Source organism: Montipora capricornis, chromosome 2 (genome assembly GCF_036669925.1).
Source record: "Montipora capricornis isolate CH-2021 chromosome 2, ASM3666992v2, whole genome shotgun sequence".
NCBI classification, from domain to species: Eukaryota; Metazoa; Cnidaria; class Anthozoa; order Scleractinia; family Acroporidae; genus Montipora; species Montipora capricornis.
In genome coordinates, this window is record NC_090884.1 from 2,952,164 (window position 1) to 2,970,452 (window position 18,289).

At 38.2% G+C, this 18,289-nt stretch overlaps 2 protein-coding genes across 2 annotated transcripts in view; one reads left to right on the forward strand and one right to left on the reverse strand.

Moving 5' to 3' along the window:
* LOC138038471 (dual specificity mitogen-activated protein kinase kinase 1-like) overlaps positions 1–12,933 on the reverse strand; it is a 13,867-nt gene extending 934 nt beyond the window's left edge. Inside the window, exons 1-10 of the mRNA XM_068884342.1 lie at positions 12,666–12,933; positions 12,308–12,542; positions 11,921–12,067; positions 9,398–9,475; positions 8,436–8,487; positions 5,881–6,005; positions 4,787–5,035; positions 3,700–3,761; positions 1,636–1,681; positions 1–1,407 (exon numbers count right to left, since the gene is read on the reverse strand). The exon at positions 1–1,407 is cut by the window's left edge and continues 934 nt beyond it. Coding sequence (XP_068740443.1) covers positions 1,330–1,407; positions 1,636–1,681; positions 3,700–3,761; positions 4,787–5,035; positions 5,881–6,005; positions 8,436–8,487; positions 9,398–9,475; positions 11,921–12,067; positions 12,308–12,542; positions 12,666–12,754 — 1,161 coding nt within the window. The 5' untranslated portion in view covers positions 12,755–12,933 and the 3' untranslated portion in view covers positions 1–1,329. The remainder of the gene's footprint in view (positions 1,408–1,635; positions 1,682–3,699; positions 3,762–4,786; positions 5,036–5,880; positions 6,006–8,435; positions 8,488–9,397; positions 9,476–11,920; positions 12,068–12,307; positions 12,543–12,665) is intronic.
* A 4,189-nt stretch (positions 12,934–17,122) lies between these two features.
* LOC138038477 (histone H1-delta-like) lies at positions 17,123–18,287 on the forward strand. Its single transcript, XM_068884353.1, has one exon. The coding sequence runs from the start codon at positions 17,274–17,276 to the stop codon at positions 17,892–17,894; it is 621 nt and encodes a 206-aa protein (XP_068740454.1). The 5' UTR covers positions 17,123–17,273; the 3' UTR covers positions 17,895–18,287.
* The last annotated feature ends 2 nt before the right edge of the window (positions 18,288–18,289 follow it).

Consider the following 18,289-nt stretch of genomic DNA (forward strand, 5'->3'; position numbering starts at 1 on the left):
AGAACATGTTGTGCCAATTTAGGTGAACACAATTATTTACCTGATTAAACTTTCTAGAGGCAAACTTAACGTGAGTTTTACTTTGCCTGAGTAGATATGGTTGTACAAACAGAGGAATTCAAGGTAGCTGATTTTCAGCTGGATTGTTCCCATAGGAGTAAAACTACATTTTTCTTAAGCCATCTTAATTACTCGCAAGATGTCCCTAAAAAACTGAGGTCAGCTACATGCGTGAATTGCACATACAGAGTAACGAACTCGTCTCCCAATTAGTGGGTTAAGCAGGAAAAAAAAAACAGGATCCTTTCATCTAGCTATGTTTTCGGGAAATTTCTTTTTTTTTTCTGGTTGCTTAACCTAGAAATTAATTTTAACCAAGGCAACTTCGGTTACGCATAAATATGTTTTTTGTTTCCTCGGCAAATTGTCTAGAGGAAAAAAATTCGATTTTCTTTATTGCAAACATGCTTTAGCTGAACTTTATCCACACCCAAAGCGAGAAACAGAGACGGATAGTGGGTGTGATGTAACCGTGGAAAGATACAATATGTCAAATTATAAAGTGACCCTGAATGTAGAACATCTAATTAATTTTTGTAATATTGTTAGTTATATGTTCTAGAAACAGAGCAACTTTAAACTAAAAAACGTTTTATAACAATGCTAGAGCCACGGCACAGGAAAGATCTAATAATTTGTAATTTGCAATCGCCAGCCTGTGAAGCATGTACTAGAGAGATGACATAAAATAGAGGAATTATTGTTAATTCAAGCGTCGGAAAAGCTGAATTATGATACATTATTTCCATAATACAAAGGAACCTATTTATGCAAAACTTATATCGTAAGAAGTCACCAAGTATGAAAGTGTGACATTCTTTCCCACCCTTCCCATGACCACAAAATTATTTATGATGCCCACTCCATTCACCCACAATGACCTCTCACCTTATGACACCTTAATCATTGCTGTTTGACCAGCCAGGACTCCCACTCCCTTACAACTTGGGCTGAAGAGACGCCCTAGTGTTCTTTCCTTTTTACTGCTGCACAACATCTCTTAAACACTCACATAAGTGTACTGAATACCAGAAATCATGAGATCTACATTGCCACTGTTATACTTTAGTCCGTGCATCTGCGCATGATGCAACTTTGAGCTCAGAGGTAAACCCCACTAAGACACCCATCAGTTACTGCTATTCAGATAGTGCATTTATATAAAACCTTTTCAAATATCTGTTTTTCTTTCCTCTAGCATCTTCCGTACATCCAGTGTTTCAAGTTAAATAACCTTCTTCAGTAACAATATTCTCATTCTGCCGCTTGCTAGAGACCAGCCACATTACAAACCCAACCAGCAAAGTCTACTTGTGTATACTCCGATTTCTTTACAAATTGATGGTTCTGGGAAAATATGGAAATAAAAACTTTTTATCAATATTATTATGAAGTGAATGAAAGTAATATTAAGGATGATGACGATGATGATGATGTTCGTATTTTTCATAACACTGTGACAATAACAGATTATGCAGGCTCTAAGGAGATTATTTTATACTGGAAAACTTAGAATTACTGAAGAACGCCCAAAAACTAGTTTCATATCAGATGCATAGAAGTTTGGAAACCCACCATTAAAGACTTCAGGTCTGCTCTCTCAGAGGGATTCTTTACAAGACTGAAACAAAAAAAAATCTCAGGTTTTCACTGGAATTGCTAATAAACCCACTGACCTCATATTACATGCATAATTAAATGTAGTCATTAATACACTGGTCAATAACATGTTGGCTCACACATGAATGATATGAGGAACACATAACTGTTGTGTTGACAAGCAGATCACTTTTGTCCGCCCTGGTGTGACTTTAAAAAACAGAATGATTAATGACATTATTTTGATAAAAATAAAACTGGTGTCATGAAAGAAAAACATGCCTAAAAGGAACTAAATTAGGCACATATCCATCTCTGATAAACAGAAAACAAAAAACAGAACTGGTCTTCACAACAGGGAGCCCTTCTCTATTTTCTGTTTTATGACCTTGAACATAAGGGTGCTGTAGTCACCAAGGTGCCTACGACTCCCTGACACATTTGGTTTTCTACACAACGGTTGGAGGGAGTTCAAATAAATAAAGAAAAGTAAAGTCAATTTATTTAACGTCAGTAATTCCTCGAAACTGGTATCAATCAGGATCGAAGTGGGGACCCTTTGCTCTGAAAGCCGCACACTAGCCAACTGAGATACGCCTGCAAATGTTAGTTTTTGAGGAGAGGGGAAAACCAGAGTACCCAGGGAAAAACCTCTCAGAGCAGTGTAGAGAAACAACAAACTCAACCCACATATGGCGTAGAATCCGGGAATCGATCCCGGGCCACACTGGTGGAAAGCGAGTGCTCTCACCACTGCATTATTTTCAGTGTTATGGTATTCCTTTCTTTTTTGTAAACTCTAGAATAACAATGGCATATTACTTAATTGTGACATTTTCCTGTTATTTTAGATACATTTTGCAAGAGATACAACTAATGATGTAAGATCTCAACAATGTATGAGTTGTATTGTACATGTGAGAGTAAATGTATGTATTGATGGCAGCAGAATATTTAACAACTATTCACCAAGCCACAAAGCAGGGAGGGAAATATCCACCATTAGTATACACTAAAACAGTGGATAGCGTTGAACTCGCGCGCTGATTGGCTACTCAAACTCCGGATATCCTTTGCTATTCACCTCTGCGCAATTCGCACCCGAAAATGTTGTAATCTGTGCAGGAATAAATGAGTTAAAATCATCTTTTTGTTTTATACTATCTTACTGTTTTAGTATATACTAAAACAACTATTCACCTCAGTGTCGGTGGCTAGTGGTGGATATTTACCTCGGCGCTTCTTTTTTTTTTTTTTTTTTTTTAAAGGGTGCTGCCAGGGAAGAACTGAATCCTCATATACGGCAACCCCCAAAACAGATTAGAATAAAACAAATATGATATATTAATAAACATTAAATATAGAAATATTAAGAAACTATAAAATATAAATACATTATACGGTCATTAAAAATATTTGAACTATAAACATGGAGAAAATGTAGAAATATTTACAAAGAGTAAAGAAAAATGAATGGATAAAAAGATTACTGAGTCATGTTGTATAAATAGCTTTTAAGACCTTTTTTAAATTTACTGACAGAATTACAATGAACTAAATTTTCTGGCAGATCATTCCACTTATTAATATACCTAAGCCAAAAGGAGAATTTATAGATGTTAGTTCGAGCATGTGGTGTCCAAATTTTGTAACCATGAGCAGACCTGGTACGACCTTTCGAAAACTGTAAGTAATCATGTAAATTGACTTTAGAAAAACCATTAATAAACTTAAATAATTGGACTATGCTAAGAAAGTTACGACGATAGAGAAGACTTGGCCATCCCAGGTATGGCCAAGGTATTCTAAACGTTCATTGTACTCATATCCACCATTTAAGCCACCTCCACTTCGGTGAATAGTTACCAACTATCCACCAATATTGAGGACAGGGAGATAATATAAGGCACAAAAAGATGATTTTAAATCATTTAATCCTGCAATGATTACAGTATTTTCGGGCTCAAATCCTGTGCAACCTGCTGTAACTGCAACTTTGCCATTAAACATAGATGTACATTTGCACAAGTCATGACCTACCATTTATTGACAAACTCGCAAAACTCTGGTGAAAAGTGATCAGATGGTAGTTTAGGGGGAGGCTGAAAATTGATAAACAAAAGGCAGACCTTGAATAACCCTGGCTTATTAACTTCAAAACTACAAATTCAGGCAAATTCGTTTACAACGGGGTTTGCTGTAAATCAGTTTTAAAAAATTCTAAAAGGGATATGTTACACAATTTAAAAAAAAAAGTGAAGATGTATAGATCCTGAACGATTGAAATGGACCACATTCAGATAATCCTGAAAAATGTTGGTTAGGGGTTTTTCAAGCTTATAACAACTTGTCTGTGATGTAAGAGTAATGTTTAACTTTTTCAAGTTCAAAAGTCATGGTTAACTTAAAATACATATAGCCCCTTTTAACCAAATGGTTTTGATGACATGACAAACCCTGTTTGAAACAACTTTCATCCGGAGTCAAAAGTGTTCGTCAACCTATTAGTGCATGTGGGGCATACTTTGATGGCAGTAAGTTGGGGTTTCATTAAGTTTTAAAGTAGAAGAGGCCTTGCTATAGAGTAAGCAGGCACCCCTATATATAGTCTGGCTTTTGAACTTGAGACCTCTTTTGAGCAAAGGCAGGTACTGTACTCAGCGTAGATGGGTGCTAGTACCCAGGTCCCGGCTTCTAATAAAACCCCTGTTACAGAAAGTGCTGAAGTTTATATCTTTTTCTGCCACTACCTCCTCAAGGAGCTTCTTACATAGACCCTAATCATGAAGTCTTTTGTTCAAGAGTAATGATATTGCATGACATAAGGCTATTAGTACAAGAACATTTTTACAAAGCAAGCGGGTGACTGTGTGCTTTTGTATCCATTCAAGGTCAGCACCAAGATATGAAGGTAGGGAGTGATTAAAAACTGGGGTGCAATATTCCAGAACAGGCCAAACTTTTAACACTTTTAGAATTTGTAGAATTCACTTTACAAAAATTACAATTATTATTGTAAAGTGAATTCTACAAATTTTAAAAGTGTTGAAGACAGGAAAAAACATTGCAAATGTATCATGCAATTCAGAACAAGAAGGAGGGCAAAACAAAAAATATATATTGTTACCTCATTAACAATGTAATCCAACAATTCAAATATCGCCATGGGTCGAGCAGCATCATTGTTTCCCCCGCTTGGTTGTCTGGCTCCAGGAGGGGGTCTCATGATAGATGGCGAAAAATTAGCATTTTTTTCAAGTTCATTTTCCTCTGGTGGTGGAATGGGATATCTTCCTATTGCCATTTCAACAAGAGACAGGCCAAAACTCCAGATGTCCGAGAGAACTGAGTAATTTGCTCCTTGAAGTCGCTCAGGCTACAAAAGGGAATGTTTTCAACTCTCAAAAGAGACAGGAGGTTTGAGTAAATGGTTTCATCATTTTGGTTTCTTATCCTTTCCACGATTCAGCAAAAAAGCCTAAAACTCTTTCAGTGATCAATAATCAACATCATTATCATGATAAGCTGACCATTCATGACACTTGCAATAATCAAGGATTAGTGAGGTGCATTTCATTCCTGTTTTATCATCAATAAGGCATTTGAAAAGTAGTACTTAGCATATTTTGGGGAGAATCATTTTGTACCCTTTTCTAGTAATTGTTCAGTAATGAAGGTGCCACTATAGGTAAATTTGACTTTTATCTTGTTGTTAGTAAATCTATTAAAAGCAATAATGGAAAACATGTCATTAATAATAAAGCAATATTAGTTCTGTGGGATAGCAGTATCTTGCTGGATAGTCAAGCAGCATGACTCCCTCCAGTCAGTACACCACAGGATATTCCCAAACGGCCACTTAACGGTATTAACCTAATGCAACAGTGCTTTCCCTAATGCAGTGGTTTCACTTAGGCAAGCCATGCACTATCACATTCGAGTCCATGAGTGCCAGCCAGCCAGCCAGTCCAAGATGGTGTCCAAACTGTGAAATTGTATGGCATCATGGATACCCAAGGGACTTCACGTAGGACTGACACAATTAGGATGTATTCTCCGTCATCGAACGCAGCAATACTAACAATAAAACTTTGATTGAGATGATAATAATGGAAGATGTATCAGCAAAGATGAAAATAAGAATTACCAAAAAATTGGGACAAATATAAATTTCTACTATAATTATTACTGAAATCAATTTTTGATACTCCTCCAGCTTACCGACATGTAGGACCTTGTTCCAACAAAGGAATTTGCCATTGAGTCAATAAGCTGACCACTGACCCCAAAGTCGCATAGTTTGATCTCACCACAGGAGTTAACTAAGATGTTTGATGGCTTAACATCTGTTGAAAACAACATTACAATATCTGAGTAGGCATCAATATTGCATGTAATTGAGAATATCAAACATGCATCAATCAGGGTGCCAAGGGTTGTTTGTTCATTGCATCATGTTGTATTCTAGCATTCCTGTGACCTTTGCAAATAATTGTGGATACCCTTGTCTTTAGGCCGCTTGGTTCTTGTAATGGTTTCGCAGTGGTTTCAATAAGCGCCAAAGTGTTGGCTCCTTCACCCATTGAAGTCTACTTAGTCTACTCTTTTCCCCTAAGACAGATTCTTTAAAACCTAAGATTAAAATTAATTTTGACAATGACAACAGTTGGTTATAAAGGTGATGTGACACAAGCTGATTTTTTAACGTAACATTGCTTGCAACATTTGAGCCCAGGCTCCTGCTCGACAATCACAGGCAAACAAATATGGCAGACACCATTGACATGACCGTTGGTGTGACTTACTTCGGTTCTCTGTGGCCCATTCTGGAACAATGTTGCGTTAAAAGTCAACGGTGGGGTGTTACACACACCAACTCCAACAAAATTCGGGCAACAATGTTGCATGTTTTTCAAAGTGATTCAAAAACCTGCAACATGTTGCTGCAACAAAAATATTGCATTAAAAATCCAGTGTTAAAAATTGGCTCAGGCAACATCATTTTATTCTACTCAAACAAGCCACCAACTTCAACTGCCTCCACAAGGGGGTCAATGGGTTAATAACAGGGCTCAAGACTAACTTTGTAGCTCACTAGCATAGTGGCTAGTATCAGGTCTGATGTCACTAGCCAAATCTAAATTTGCACTAGCCAGTCTTGTCATGCACAGTTTCATTCAAATTGTAAAAACTACCATGAAAAAAATTCCACATTTGCAAACACAACTCATGCTTTTAGTAAATATTCTCATATTCTCATATCCATCCTTCCAACAGTGGCACAAATAGCCAAAGTGTACGGCTTCCCGTATTTTTCTCACGAAGGCAACGTTTTTGTGGCCTTGAGGACAATTCTCACAGAACCGTTGCCACAACTTTGCAACTCACAAATGCACTGAAGTATGGAAAACGCGGAATAAAGTAAATTAAGAAATAAACCATACATAAAAATAAAAGCAGAATTCGTTTTTGCATAGTGTTCAACTTCTTCTTATGTCGGAGTTGTTGAAGAAGAAGGCAGAGAGGAAGTGTCAAAAGAGGTCACTGATTCTGGGTCCGATACATTTTTGAGGAGCAGCAACGGCTGCAGCATAGCCAGTATCAAATTATACTGTGGGAACTGGCTCTTCGTAATCAAGAACTTTACTATAGGTATATTTGGCGGGGTATTCCCTTACGATATTCATTAAATTCACACCGTTTTGAGGAGTATCCTCATTGTTACAATCGTACTTGGACACCATTTTCATGCCTCTAATTCGTCAAAACGTATCACATGCACAAAAATATCGTCGATTGATCGCAAACAATCAGAAACAGTTTACGATTGTGTTTCCATATCGTTGCTTCCTCGCTTTTGCATTGCTACTCGTCGCCAACATCTCTTGCGTCTTGTTTGCGATCATTGGTGATTGGTCGGGGATGAACGTAAAAGGTGTTTCCATTTACAGAAACTGTTTGTAATCAAGCTCTCGAAAGGTGCTTGCGATTGTTTGCGATGGATTTACGCACATATGGAAACAGCAGCCGAGAAGTGCTGCATGATTTCACACGTGATTAATCATTCATAATGTGGTGTGGGGAAACTGTAATCCGTGTTGGTTTCCTCCTCAGTTGAACTCCACTGCATCACAATATTTACTAGCCCCAATGGCTAGTGGAAGCTCAAAATCTACTAGCCAAAACTGAAATTTCACTAGCCTATGGCTAGTTGGCTACCGTTAGTGTTGAGCCCTGAATAAGTAAACAGCATAAGAAAAAACACCGAGATCTGTCTGGAAATTAAATCAGTGGGGATTTCAGTGGGCTCCTTTGCAATCAATACAGTTGCTTACTTTACCATTACGATCATTCTAACATTCTATTTCACAGTTTGCACGTAAACAGAAATCTCTTTTTTCCACTGGGTTATATCAAAAGAACATTTTAAAACAAGAGAAACAATAACAATATTAACAGTTATTCACTGAAGTGGAGTTGAATAGTGGTGGATATTTACGAACCCATGAAATGGTGTGGTAAATATCTGCTACTTTCACCAACACTGAGGTGAATAATATTGTTTTAGTATGTATACAGTACCACACAAGTTAACATTATCAGCAACTCCATTTATTGATAAAATTTGCTCCTATGAAAGTAAAGCAAAATATACTGGAAGCCATTCTGTTTTTCTCCATTTGCTCAGAGGTGAATAGTACTTGCTATTCACCTTCAAGCTATGCATGGATAGCACCATTTACTTGTGTGGTGTATAAAAGTTACTTTACTCATACCTCTGTGTATTATTTTGTGATTGTCTCTGAGGTAGCTCAATCCCTTAAGAACCTACAAGGCAATCACATTCTTAGGATTGAGACCAATATATATAAATATAAATCTTTTTTATAAGCACTGAACCCTCGGAGAGGACAGTTACCTCAATTTCATTTTTGCCTGCTTATGTTGTCAGCATTACAATATTTATTATTATACAATGATGATGCTATCTCAATTTTGATTGGCTAAAAGCACCCCGATAATTCTAGATGGCGCTGTGTCATCGCGTCACATCTACAGACACTGGCATTTATGAATGTAGGTATGACGCGTTTTTGCACACAGTGAAGTTTTGTTTACATCTCGATATCGGGAACATTTTTCATAAGACCGTACAACTTAACTTTAGAATTTTGTTCAAAAGTTTCAGTTCGATTCAGTTTTTCCTGAAACGTTTTCAGATGTTTTAGGCTTAAATCCTTTCTGTAAACCTTTTGAATTCCGCTTTACATGTAATTCACGGCTTTCATTAATAAAGATGTTTACACTAAAACGTGTCATTGCGTGGCTTACTTTGTTGTTGTTCTGTGAAATGTCTCAACGCTTCTACATTTATAATTGTATAATAAAACAATTATTGGATTCGGTTTTCGTATGATAGCGAAATTACTAACGCCTCGGTTTGTGTTATCTGCCTCAGCCTTCGGCTTCGGCAGATAACACAAACCTCGGCCTTGATAATTCTCGCTATCATGCTCAACCTCATCCAACAATTGCTTATTATTTGTTTCTTGTAACTTCAATCCACAATGCTAAAAATCCTTGAACACGACTTTCTTTTACTATGCAACTGTGCCTGCGTCTTATAAATCACATTGTTTGCTCGACCACTGGACATGCTACTACTGTAAAAACAGTTAGAAACCTTATGTTTTTTTTCCATCTCAAAACAAACATTCACAAATCAGTTTTTACTCACTGCAACTGTTATTTTTCCTAAGATTTCCTCTGGTACTTGATCAGCCTTCTTTAAAATCTGATCTAAGGAGCCACCATCCTGGAAAAAAAAAATTTAATCAATTCCAAAAAATCTTCCATTGCTGTGGGTGTGGCACTTCTCTTGTCCCCACCCCCTGGATAAAGGTGAGAATGCACATGGGAGTGGTCCCTAAGTAATAGACTTGATCATGTTGGAGGGTATGTCATGATAAGGAATAAATTACTACTGTTTTTAATTATGCTCAATTTCTGTTTATCAATGGGGAAAACATGGTGAAAATGTTTTAACCCATTCACTGACCTCAGGTACCCAGGATACCCACACTTCATGAGTAAAATTGTCTAGCGTTAGACAGAATAAAATATTCTAAGTCTCACCCCCAGAAGTCAATGGGTTAGTAGTTGAATTTTCTCGTTTATCAAGCTGAATTCAGTGAAGTCACTAAGATTCACAAATAACCCCAAAATTAATTTAGCTTGCTATGTACTTTAAGGTGACAACTTAAAACCATAGCCACGTGATAATAAACAAACTGTTATATCATTATGCAAAGGGTAAACAAAATATGGGCATTTCAATATTATTTTAATTATATTTTTTTCTGTCCTGGATGTTTGTAGAAGTTTCAGTAAACATCGTTTACCACTCCCCTGCTAATTATTCCAATTTAATAATAATTTTTTAGAAAATTGGAAATTTCAGAATCGAAATAATTGCAAGGTTAACAATTTTTAAGAATATTATGAGTTGAATGTGCAAAGGTTGTTTTGAATTTTAGTAGCTCTTTCAAATCCACACATTCTTAAGTTCAAGAATTTTTACATTGAAAAATGTCCATTTGATCATCGGAAAAAAGGAATTGAGTGATGCATGTGATATGACATTGGTTGAGGCAGTTTCTTTTCTTTTGCCTTCACCATTACGTCAGCAGCTGTTCTGATTGTGTTGTTTTGACCCTGCAATTTAAAAAAATCCATTTTTGTGGGGAAACTATCTCAAATTGTAATGATCAAAAAATTTAATTTTGCTCATATGCACTTCAAAGATTCCCTTAATTGTTTCAAATGCTGGAGAACAAACTTGCATATACAAGTGGAACTCTTACAGCTGAAACGGTTTTAATTTGAACTTTTTTTTTGACAAGGCAGAGAGGTTATTTTATGGGTATCACATTCTGGTGTTGCACCCATTTGAATTTAATTATCACTTATAAGGGAAAAGGTTTTTCCTAAATTATATAAAAATGGACAGTTGCTTCACCCACAATCTCATAGGGCAAGAAATTTGTAGTACAGGTATTACTGTATGTATTGAAATGAAGAGATTCATTTTTTGATGTTAACTGGGGGATACTCAGAGAAGATCTGGATGCTCCTTTGCAGGAGTTTAACCCACTTCAGAAGCTCTACCACTAAGCTATGGCAGACTCAATTAGAAAAAGTTTAAACCTTGGGCCACTACGTACCGATACTATTAAAGTACATCACCAATATCAAAAGACTACAAATACATGTAATAGAAAAGATATGGCCTGTTAACACCAAAATGCCAAAATGTCAGAATTTATTAAGATAAGAATATGTTGTTTTCCATTTTGTGATTTGAAAATTCATCAATACTGATAAAAGCATTAAGGGGTAAAAGGTGGAAGACCAGACAGTGCATTGGCTATGCAAATTAAAATGTCTGCAGGTGTGGAAAGAAAGAGAAATATGAAGGAATTTTAAAGCAAGCTATGTGAAAAAAATAACAAAATTGCAAACAATTATGGGCTAAGAGCTTGTGAGCAAAGTTATCATGCTGAGATACCTCAACACTCGGAAAAAACATAACAATTGCAAACAGAACACGAAGCTGAGCTCACTTCAAAGCCTAGATGATAATTGAATTTCTCATAACCGAGTTGGTGGGGGGAATGTTCTAGAAAGAAAAATCCACAATTTTCCACGAACAGTCATGTATCAAGATACTAAAAAGAAACTTAGATCTCACCTATCTTTTCGAAATTGTGAGGGAAAAATTAAAGTTGATTGCTTTAGCTAGAAGCAGGACTTATTCCCATTTTTTGCATAAAGAGAAGGCCAGCGATCTGCAATAAGGGCAACGGAGCTATCTTGGCTGAAAGTTTACTTCAGAAAGTCCCGATGAAGGAATATAAAGACCGCAGATAGTGTTGAAGTTGTTTGTGAGTTTTCACTTGATAGCAGGACGTTATGCTTCGCACAAATTCTTCACAGGATCACTATGTAGGCCGCGATCGTTGCACAGCAAAGCTCTCTGCAAGCAAGTTTGCAATTCGCTCTGGTCGACGTGGGCTAAGAAATCAGTGAATAATTTATATCTAAACTGCCATCCAAGGAGCGCGATTTGCTTTTACAAATTTCCTACAACAGATGAATAAATGCTAGATCATGCATAGCCCCTATTCGCTCTCCTGCGGAGGAAGTACACCATAAACAACAATTACATTTGCTAATTTACACGCGAAACGTTGCCTTTTACCATGTGTTCCATACAAATGGAGATTTCTCCGTCACTGTAAAAGGCTCCATAAAATCCAACAATGTATGGAGAATTGCAATCATGTAAAACTTTCAGTTCTCTTATGATCTGGTTACGTATTGAGGGCTTGATTTCCAAGTGAATAAGCTGTGGAACAAACAAATTAGGAGTTCTTTGAAAAAATGTGTAAAATACAACACAAAAAATTCCAGTAGGTTGTGCGTAGACAGCTCCACAAAATAAAACCACTTTAAATAGAGGCAAAGAAACAGATCCTATGGAAGAAATCAGGAAATTAAATGCAGACAAGATCGCGTTATCATCAGACGAAAAATGTATTCAGTTGGGATTTAATTGGGTTCTAAATATTCGGATTCTCGGACTCACCTTTCTAGCCATGAGAAGGCTGGTAGGTTTGTGCACAACTTTGGTCACAACACCGCCATTTCCAGCTCCTAATTCTGCCAACTTTTCGAAATCCTCGGCGTTTAATTCTCCAATTTTCCGCTTCTCGGCTATGAAGGCCTCGAGCCTTTTTCGTTGCTGATCGTCGAGTTCAAGTTGATTGAACTTCTTTCTTATTTCTTCGACTTTCTGCAAGCCGATCCCAGCCGCATCGTTGCTGCAGTACAAGAATGACAAAAAGCACATCATGGCTGATTACCATCGTCCAGCACAACTTGTTTACGAAAAATATGAGCTCAGAAATTGAATTAAAACACCCAAAAAGCGTCTCTGTACTTACGGCTGTACGGCGGGTTCTGGCGTAGAAGGCGCTATCGTCAATTTCAATTTATTCTTCCCCGGTTTAGACATTGCGGCTATGGCAGGCATTCAACGCTCACAGACCCGGAGAACGTTCAATGATTTACTTCCGTTCGTTCATACAAACATTCCACATTGCACAACGCAAACGTGTTTTGCAGATCCTACCATGTATCAATTTTTTCTGCACTGAATCAGGTCCGATCCAGGAGACGGTGGTGATCGCTTAAAGCGGCCTGGGTGACCGTGATGAATAGAAAGCGAAACAGACAATAATAATTTTTTCGTTCTCTAGTGAGCCCACAGGGGGGTCTCGTAAAAATATATTTTGTTTTCATTAAAAATGTTATGAAACTACGGAAAGGGCATTTACTGAAATGCACATTTGCCATCCGAAATACCATACCAAAAGTAAAAAGAGAAAACATTTAGGGTGGATACAATCGTATTCACCAATACAGCCATGTGATCCCACATCGTCTCGACTTTGAATAGGCCTTTTGCAACAAACTGGTCACATGACTGATAATTGGTGAACTTCCTTAATTCCAGAAATGGAAAGATCGTGTTTGTCTTAGCCAGAATACAAATTTTCAGAGAAATACCACTTAAGGTAAAGATTTTTTGACCATTTAACACTCAAAAATTCCATATCTTTGTTTACGAACAAAAAGCTTCTGCCCTTCATAATTAGGGAGCTTAAGACGTTCGTGAGCCACGGACTGCAACCGGAAGTCGAATGTTTCCTTTTTTGGCGTGGTTTTGCTCCTTACCACGGACAGGAAAAGCTCTTGTTGATCACTGTGGCTTGATGTTACAACCACGATGACGTGAAAACACTCCAAAAAGGGAAAAATTAAATTTCCGGTTGCCGTCCGTGGCTCAAAAACGTCTGTGCTTAAGTTCCCTATTACGCGCCACAAACAGAGTTTTACCATGGGTCAAATAATATTCGACGCACATGGTTTCCATCGCAGTGTACATTTGACAGCTCCTTTAGTATGACGTCAAATCTTCGTATTTCGGGCATCCCGGACATTTGATTATCGATTAACGATCGGCTAACGATAAGTTAACAAACTTTTCTGCGCTGTATGTCTTAGTGTCTACAGCGCTTTCGGAGATTTTAGCAAGCATTTTTCTTTCCCTCTCCCCCACTACCATTTCATACTGTCCTCCCCTCACTGAGTGCATTTTTTTTACTCGCCCCAGGACTCTGTCAGTCTCGCTATCCAAGATGTAGGCCGGGTAATTAGTACAGCATTTTGCAGGTTTTCATTATATTATATTTTCCATTATATTTTTGTCAGTTTTTTTAAAGGAGCACTGTTAGGGTAACGCATTAGTTTTGCTGTTTAGTTTTATGTCATAACTGGCTCAAAAACGAAACTCGGCACTTGACTCAAAAGAAACAACACGCCTTACTAATTTTCTTGGAAAAGCTATCCACATTGAAATTTTGTGTAGTTTTGGGATATACAGTCGCATCCAAAGTTCATCTACATCTACATCTACATATTCCAGCGCTCGGCAAAGTTAGTTGACTTATGGTTGTTTCTGCTTAGGTGGCCTCATACACCATGTTCGCCAACTGAGCCAGCAACTTCTGATGCAGAGAGTAGAAAAGCCACAAAACCGGTAATCTTTTCGAATAGTGTGTGGGGTCTTTAACGTCCCCGCACAGAGTTTATGAACAACGGCTGTGAGATGGGACCTACGGTTTATAAACCATGGTACACAGACAGTATTGCTGAAGCTAAAAGGAAACGTCGCTGTTTAGAGTTGAACAGTGTCAAGTTGTTAATAGGGTGCTACATGAGGCTAAAGTATCCTTCTAATCTAACCTCATCACATCAGAGAAAGCTTTTTAGCATAATACTGAGACAGGTTGCTACACCACAAATCAGAGCAACGCTATACCTGAAGCCTCGTCGACCTACCAGTTTGTCAATAGTTTTGCTGAATTCGATTACAACAAGATTATGACTGACTGATATGATTATGACGCTGACTGATAGGTCTACCTCCCTTTCATGTACACTGGGTGATGAGCGGCATCCTCTGACTTCTCTGACAGAAACTGAATTTCGCAGTTTCCGCACGGTGACTTCGGAAACAGTTAACTACGTCAACACTATCGGACAAAGACCATGCGAGCTTGATCCTATTCCAGCATCAGTCCAATGCGGCTGTAAAGATATACTTCTTCCAGTACTTACAGATATTGTTCACATGTCTCTCAAATCTGGACACACGTCAACACAACTTAAACAAGCCATAGTGAAACCGAAATTAAAGGATTCTCTTAGCTCCAGTGAATTCTTAAATTTCAGACCCATTTCGAACTCGAAGGCCATATCCAAGATCATTGAGAAGGCTGTTGCCTGTCAACTGAATGATTATCTCACTGAAAATCACCTCAGTGAAACTTTGCAGTCTGCTTATAAACGCTTCCATAGCACAGAAACGGAACTCGTGAAAGTACGAGATAATATCCTTCAAGCTGTTGACAATTTAGAAATGTGTTGCGCTCCTGTTATTAGACCTTTCGGCTGCGTTCGACACAGTAGACCATCAGCTGCTTATTGAAAGACTCTGAAATCGGTTTGGTTTAGAAGGCCAGGGGCCCGTTTCTCGAACGTCCCGAAACTTTACGGGCCATTTTCGGGTGTCACAATTCCCTTTGTATCTCAAGAACGGAGAGGATTTAAGTCTACAAAATTTACAGTAATTTTTTTTTGTTATCTTAAAAACATGTTAAAAGATCGGCTTTCCAAAATAAGGGGTTGGCAGTTTCACACATGGCTTTTCGGGCCCGAAAAGTTATCGGGACGTTCGAGAAACGGGCCCCAGGTCCTCGCATGACTGAAATCGTATCTGGAAAACCGAACACAATACAATACAATACAATACAACCTTTATTTATACACGATATCAAATTCAAAGCTAAAAGCTTGTGGTGTCGTGTACAAAATTACAAATTAGTGATAAAATGCTAGAAATTATTAAAACTACACTCACGGAAATAAAATAAAATCATCCATAGTAAAATAGGCATTTTAAAATTTAAGAAGACAATTAATCAAGTAAAGCTATGATCCTCGCAGTTATGGACGCAATTTTAACAATTACGTAGAGATGCCTGAAAAATTCAAGACTTCAACGGGGTTTGAACCGGGGCCTCATAGCTCAGTTGGTTAGTTGGCACGGATTTTAGCACATGACGACGACGTGAAATCACCAAATTTTAGGTTTTGACAACGACGTGAGCATATACTACAGTAACAGAGAATCTTTCATTCTCTATTTTCAGTCTAAAACCGCTCGTACCAATTTATTTTTAGGATACTTCGCCCACATTGTTGGACGTGAACGAGATGGAATAATCGCGAAAGACTTATACTGGAGCAAAATTCTATTTTGAGGAGTCGTTTTCGTCTTGTGTGGAACAGATGCAGAAGACCGTAGTGTCGTCAGCTTACATGATGAACGCTTCCCCGGTTTCCGAGTCCTAGCTTCCCGGCAACTTCCTGCTAACAACCCCGCCAGTTTAGGTTTGAACTCAGGGGAGTATTTTAATCATTTAATCAGAAAAATTTTCAGGCTCTTTAACTTATATGCCGGTAATTAACCAGTTGGCGCTCTTAATTAACTCTCGCCTTCAGTCAATAATTCGGCGCAATCCACTATGTTAAGCTTATGATAATTTAATCACATTTCGTTTCATGCCCAACGAAATGAGGAGACTGCCTCCGGCAAAATCGATTCCTACATCTTTTTCTTGAGAAAAGGAAAATAAAAAGAAAGAACACACACTTGTCGCTAAGAGCAGGGCACGTAGTTCCCGGTGTTGTGGCATGTCTGTCTTCTGTTGTGTATCATGGTTGGGAGGGTAAAAAAGGGGCCACAGTAATTGACGCAAGCTGTTGTGGCGCTGTCAGCTTGACTGGCAAAGTTAATAAATTTCATAAAAAGAGGAAATAATAAACCGCATTTTTGGATACCATCGAGCGACAGCGGAAAATTGCTTACAAAGATTTTTTTGCTACATGTACAAATGGCAGGATGGGAACTTTGTCTTTCTTGGGCATTTTCTTCTTTAACAAAAACACTCCTAAAAGTAGTTACCGCTACTCATGTCGTTCGTCAACCATTGTCCGAACATCGAACTTAAACTTAAAGAGCTTTTTACACGTTCATATGTGCTAATTGACAAACTATTAGGCACTGTTAGCATTCACATTATTTTTTGACACCAAGGACAATGAATAAGGCATCGAAAACCCCCGATTATTCTGTTAAAAAGGGTTTTCTAACAGGTTCATAGATAAAACTCGTTCTATTGGCTAACTACTCGTTAACCTACTGTTTTCCTCAAGGGACTGGATAATGCGCAAATGCTCGACAATTTCTTCGAAGAAACACACATTTGAATCATGTCGCCGACGAGCATATTCTTTTCGGGATCCTCACATAGAACGTGTTCCCTCGGGGGTTCGACCCTTTGTTATAAAAGGCGCGAAATAAATGTGTTCACAAGGACATTTCAGTTGATTAATCGTGTGAGCGTATTAATATTTCACTGGAAATGTCTGCTGTATCTCGTTCTAGATCCAGATCACGTTCCAGATCAAGATCCCGTTCAGGGTCGAGATCTAAGAGCCCGGGTGCGCGGAAGAAAACTAGAAAACCCCGACCAAAGGCCACTCGCCCGCCGTACATAATGATGGTTACGCAAGCTATTACGGCCATGAAAGAACGGGGCGGTTCGTCAAGGCAGGCCATTGAAAAGTACATCAAAGCCAATTTCGGTGTGATGGGTGATACCTCGACACACCTCAAAATGGCCCTGAAGAAGGGCGTTGCATCTGGAACGCTGTTGCACACAAAAGGAAAGGGGGCATCAGGATCTTTTAAGGTCAACAAGGCAACCGTCGCTCCGAAAAAGAAGGTGAAGAAGAAAGCAGCTGCTAAAAAGGCCACGAAGAAGGCTGTTGCACCTAAGAAGAAAGCAGCAAAGAAAAAGACTGTGAAGAAAAGGACGAAGAAGACTGCGGCAAAAAAGGCCAAGTCACCGGCCAAGAAGAAGGCTGCAAAGAAACCGAAAGCCAAAACGGCGGGAAAGAAGCGCGCAAAAACTCCCAAGAAACGTGCAAGTACACCAAAGAAGGCAGCTAGGAAACCCAAGGCAACTGCAGCAAAAAAGTAGAACCTTATTAAGAAGAAAAGAACAAAAACAAACGGCTTCTTTAGAAGCCACCAAATAAAGTGAAAGCAAGTACCAACAGTGTTCAAATAATTATTTTTTTTTTTTTGCTTTAGCGCTCTTTTCAAAATGTGTCGTTTCTCTAAGAAGGTTGCGGGAAGTATATTACTTATGATAAAAAAAAAATACATGAAGGTCCGACCATAAGATAAGGATGGCCCATTTCTTCTCTGAGGGAGAGGGGCGCTTAGGAAATGAAATTTTCGGTATAAAAAAACCGTATTTAACTCAGGGTGGGAAAAAGTATGAGTTAGATCACATGCTGGATAGATGCATACCCAGAAAAGTTAAGCCCCCTGAAATAATCGCTGGCTTCAAGGGTAGAAACAAAATAAAGA

What these genes read in the sequence shown, in the direction of transcription:
- LOC138038477 (XM_068884353.1), top strand. Translation starts at nt 17,274, where the DNA reads ATGTCTGCTGTATCTCGTTCTAGATCCAGATCACGTTCCAGATCAAGA.